Source organism: Cyprinodon variegatus, unplaced genomic scaffold, assembly GCF_000732505.1.
Source record: "Cyprinodon variegatus isolate N-32 unplaced genomic scaffold, C_variegatus-1.0 Scaffold896, whole genome shotgun sequence".
In the NCBI taxonomy this organism is placed as follows: domain Eukaryota; kingdom Metazoa; phylum Chordata; class Actinopteri; order Cyprinodontiformes; family Cyprinodontidae; genus Cyprinodon; species Cyprinodon variegatus.
In genome coordinates, this window is record NW_015151349.1 from 46597 (window position 1) to 50917 (window position 4321).

At 35.7% G+C, this 4321-nt stretch overlaps 1 protein-coding gene across 1 annotated transcript in view; it reads right to left on the reverse strand.

Annotated features, from left to right (window-relative positions):
* LOC107099668 (serine/threonine-protein phosphatase 6 regulatory ankyrin repeat subunit C-like) overlaps positions 1 to 4321 on the reverse strand; it is a 20299-nt gene that overhangs the window by 8636 nt on the left and 7342 nt on the right. Inside the window, exons 11-15 of the mRNA XM_015397889.1 lie at positions 3826 to 3908; positions 3628 to 3736; positions 2185 to 2253; positions 1942 to 2082; positions 1201 to 1257 (exon numbers count right to left, since the gene is read on the reverse strand). Of these exons, the coding sequence (XP_015253375.1) occupies positions 1201 to 1257; positions 1942 to 2082; positions 2185 to 2253; positions 3628 to 3736; positions 3826 to 3908 (459 nt within the window). The remainder of the gene's footprint in view (positions 1 to 1200; positions 1258 to 1941; positions 2083 to 2184; positions 2254 to 3627; positions 3737 to 3825; positions 3909 to 4321) is intronic.

Below are 4321 nucleotides of genomic sequence, written 5' to 3' on the forward strand. Positions count from 1 at the left end.
GCCATCATGGCTTTGTCAAGCTGCTGTCTACCTTTGTGAAGCAGGAAAAAGACTAAAACAAAGTGAATCCAGTAGAACTTTTTATTGCCAACCTGGAATGGGTGACAATAGTTGAATAAACTTTTGGCTCTCAAAATAGTATGTGCACTATTTGTTGGTACTCGCCAATACAGATACCACCATTTTACTGCTGGATCGGGGCCCCGCCCGATACTGGTATCGGTATCAGTGCAACACTAATATATATAAAGTCCTTAAAATACATAAGAAGCGTAAAACTTTATGAAACAAATGAAAGCATTTACAAATAATTATATTAATATACAAAAAAATAAAAACTAATCATGTTTTGAAACAAAAATTTAAGAAAAATAATCTTCATAACAAATTAATAAATAAATAAATATTGAGGTAAATAAAGATGTATAATGAGAAAAGTTTTTATTTTCTTATGTATTTTGAGGTGTTTTATGGGTACAATTTATTTTATGCAGTGGCTGTTCTAGAACAATTTTACAAGGGGGGGCAGGGTGGTGGTTGGGGGTTCATGGCGGCACAGAAAAGCATGAAACAGAAAACAGGGCAAAGGATTTAGATATATCAAGAGAGCTGCATGAAGGCAAATTTCTACACAATGAAAATGTCTTCCAACTAAAACATTTTAATTTTTGTTTTGAAAATTTTCATTTTGATTATCGCTAAAATAAAATAAAAATCCCTTAGCATAGCAAAAAAGCAACTCTAAAAAACTAGTAGCTAAAGAAACATCTAAAAGATCACATAAAGCTATTCATTGGAATATTAGGTCAAGGTACATTCATAATTCAGGAATATTACATATTTTTGACTTATTTTAAGTGAAAATGAACATTTTCAATCAAATCGGAATTAGAACTCAATTAAAACTAATAAATTCTGCTGTAAAAAATTAGTGAAACAGAATTGTAGAAGAAAAAAAATTAGATAGACCAGAGCATATCTTTTAGTCTTCGGTAAAGGGGCCATAACAGGGGAACTGGTCCCTGTAGGCCCCTTTCTAGAACAGCCTATGGTTTTATTGAAAATGTATTAACAACAGTATCTATTTATTTATATTATTTTTAAATGTCTCTCCATAATTAATACCCTGGAAAAAATCAGAGTAAAACAACACTAGAATATGTAAAACTGCACAATTCAACTAAAAACGGATTTACTCACAGGCAGGCTTCCTGTCGTTTTTCCTCGCTTATGTTCGCTTCATATTTTAATCCCTCCCTGTGGAAAAAAAAAAGCCAGCAGTTAAAAGAGCAATAAGCTTTATTTAGGTGTCCATGGATCCAGTCTCATGTGACTGGATCAGAGACCAGGAAGTAAACACGGGCTAAACACGGTGCACTGAAGTAGTTCCACATCGTATCCCAAGGTTTCAAAGGAGAAAACCCAAAATGTTGATAAAGAGCAACGGTTTATAATAACTGCTGCTTCCATTGCAAGTGATAACTAAGAATGGTTTTGGTCAATTTAACAGTTAATTTCCTATCCATCTCTGAGTTAAACGTAAAACTTGCATAATCTGAGCAGAATTACAGACGCTCCAAAAAAAGAAAAAGAAAAATTAATAGTTTCCTGTTTGCTGAAAATTATCTGTTGATTTTTTTGCTTGACCAGAAAATAAAAACTTAAAGCAGTTGGCTGAATGCAATCTTCATTGTCAAGTAAATATAGAGACTGGTTGAAAACAATAATTAGGATTTAAAATGACAGCACTGTCATCTTTTTGGCCTTAATAGAATATACAGGAAAGCTCTGTTTAACAGGAATACCACAAAGGCAGGAGCAAAAAGCCTTAAAGGAACATTTAGACGTTGCCTTTTCACCCACTGATACTATGACCTTAAACTCAAAGAGTTATACGTTTTACCTCCAGGTAGGACAAGTTTTAGAATAAAATGTTCTTACCCACAGAAAGTGTGCGAGGCGGCAGCATAGTGCAGAGGGCTGCAGCCCGTCAGATCCGCCTCGTTGACTTCTGCTCCGGCTCTCACTAGAGAAATCGTACACTGGCTGTTCCCATTGGCTGCGGCGTAGTGCAGAGGAGATCTGTGAGAAACGGAAAGGCAAAATGTTTTAAAGGGGAGAGGTGAATAAAAAAAAATAAACATAAACTTCAGCTCAGACCATACTGCATCTCCTACAGCTTACCTCCCCAAATCGTCCTGGATATCCAATTCAGCTCCGTTATTTATTAGCAAATTAAGACACTCGACATTTCTACAAAACAGGAGACCAAAACCAAACAAAGGGATTAAAAATATGCAACAAATAAAACAAGGATTGAAGTTTTTATTTATTTCAATGATTCCTTAAAGGTCATTATTTAACAGTTTAGCAGCAAAGATCAAGATATGCAATAGGAAGCCAGGACGCACTTAGGATAGTAGAATCAGTAACGGTGTTCTGTTAGATGAGCGTACCCAGTCAGACCAGCATACCCATAGTCAATACTTGACTATCCCTTTAGTTTTGTACGAAAAATAGACTTTTAACTACCTCAAAGGGCGTATATCCCTTTAGTCATGTACAAAAAAACAATTTACTTTTTTGTGTCTGACCCTAAATTGCTTTGGTTTTTTTGTACATGACTAAAGGGATACATGCTAGTTGAGGTAGTTTAAAGTATATTTTTTGTACAAAATTAAAGGGATAAATGCAAATCTAACATCTTGCACATGCATATTGACTATGGGTATGCTGGTCTGACGGGGTATGCTCATCTGACAGAACAACAGCTTCATTACCGCCAGCTGCTGCTCTACAAACAGCCATGTTTGAGTTTAACCCATTAAAGATGCTAACCTTCCTCGCTGCTAATGCTGTTACTGCAAAATAGGATAATCACAACAAAAACAATGATTGAAATCATTAAGCCTAAGAATTTTTTCCAGTTATTGTTGCAAGCAAAAAACATGTTTAGTAATATGTTTTTTGAAGAAAAGGTAATCAGAAATCAAACTTTGAAAAACATTTTAATCTTGAAAAGGCTTTGAGAGTTACTGCACTGTTTTCTATTTTTTTTATATATATTTTCCAGGTTTTCTTTTTATTCAAAATGTATTCTTCAAAAAAATAAACCAATAAAAAAACTTTTTTTCACAGATATATTTTCCATTTTTTGCTTTTCAGATTGTGTTTTACAAATTGCATTCTTTTCAAACTGCAATTTAGACATCACATGTTTTTCCCTCCTGGGGGCGGGCTTTCCTGTTTAGTGACCCATTTCTATTGGTCTGCTGAGCTTTAACAAGCCAACGGACGTAAAATGCAATTTGAAGAACATGGAAATCATAAAACTAATTCTGAAAGAACATGAAAAAAAAAAAAATACAAATATAAAATTTGACAACCTAAAAATACGGAAAAAAAAAAAAAGTCTGAGAACACAGCAAAGTTAATCCCAAAATATTTTTGATTAAAATGTTTCATTTCTTTTTTTTTTTTTTTTATTTAATTTACAAACTGTGTGTTTGCTAGCAACAATAATGGAACAAAATGCACTCCATATTTTATTTATTCCATAACCAAAGCGTATTTCTGGTCAAACTTTAACTGTAGCCGGGTCGAGTTCATTAATGATAGTCTCCTCACCCTCCAGAGGCAGCTGCATGCAGGCAGGTCCTTCCACAGTCGTCTGGGGTGTTTATATCAAACTCCAGGGTTGGCATTTGGCCATCTTGAATCATGTTGTAGAACTGGCCTGAGTTTAAAATAAACAAAGAAAAACTGTAGCTAAATTTGACCAGAGCAGAGCTGCGATCACGATGAAGGATTTAGAGGGACTCTCACCATTGGACAGTAACTTGCGACAACAATCTGGGAATCCAAACAATGCCGCAAAATGTAGTGGGAGCATTCCGTGAATCCCCTGTCTTTAGAGATGACAACATAGACTTCACTACACATGAACAAAAACACAAATAGAGTCAATGGCGTAATGACAACAACAACAATAGGCCCGTAAGCAACATTATCTGGGTGGGCCCCATATGAAGTACAACACATGATAAAGGTTCAGGATACGGCGACTGTTCCTTAAATCGGCCAAGACGATACAATTATGCAATTTTTAGCAGTATATGATCACACATCACACAAGTTCCAAAAGCTCATTTCAGGGACATGCTTATCAAACCCCCAGGAGACTTGGCATGTCTGACATTAGCACAACAAGCCGTCGGGCTAGCTTGAGCGTCACAGCCTCCCTCCTCACTAGAGACTGACATTTTTTCGGGAATCCCACGGGTCACGGGATTCCCGTGGGATGGGAGTCAGTATTAGTAAC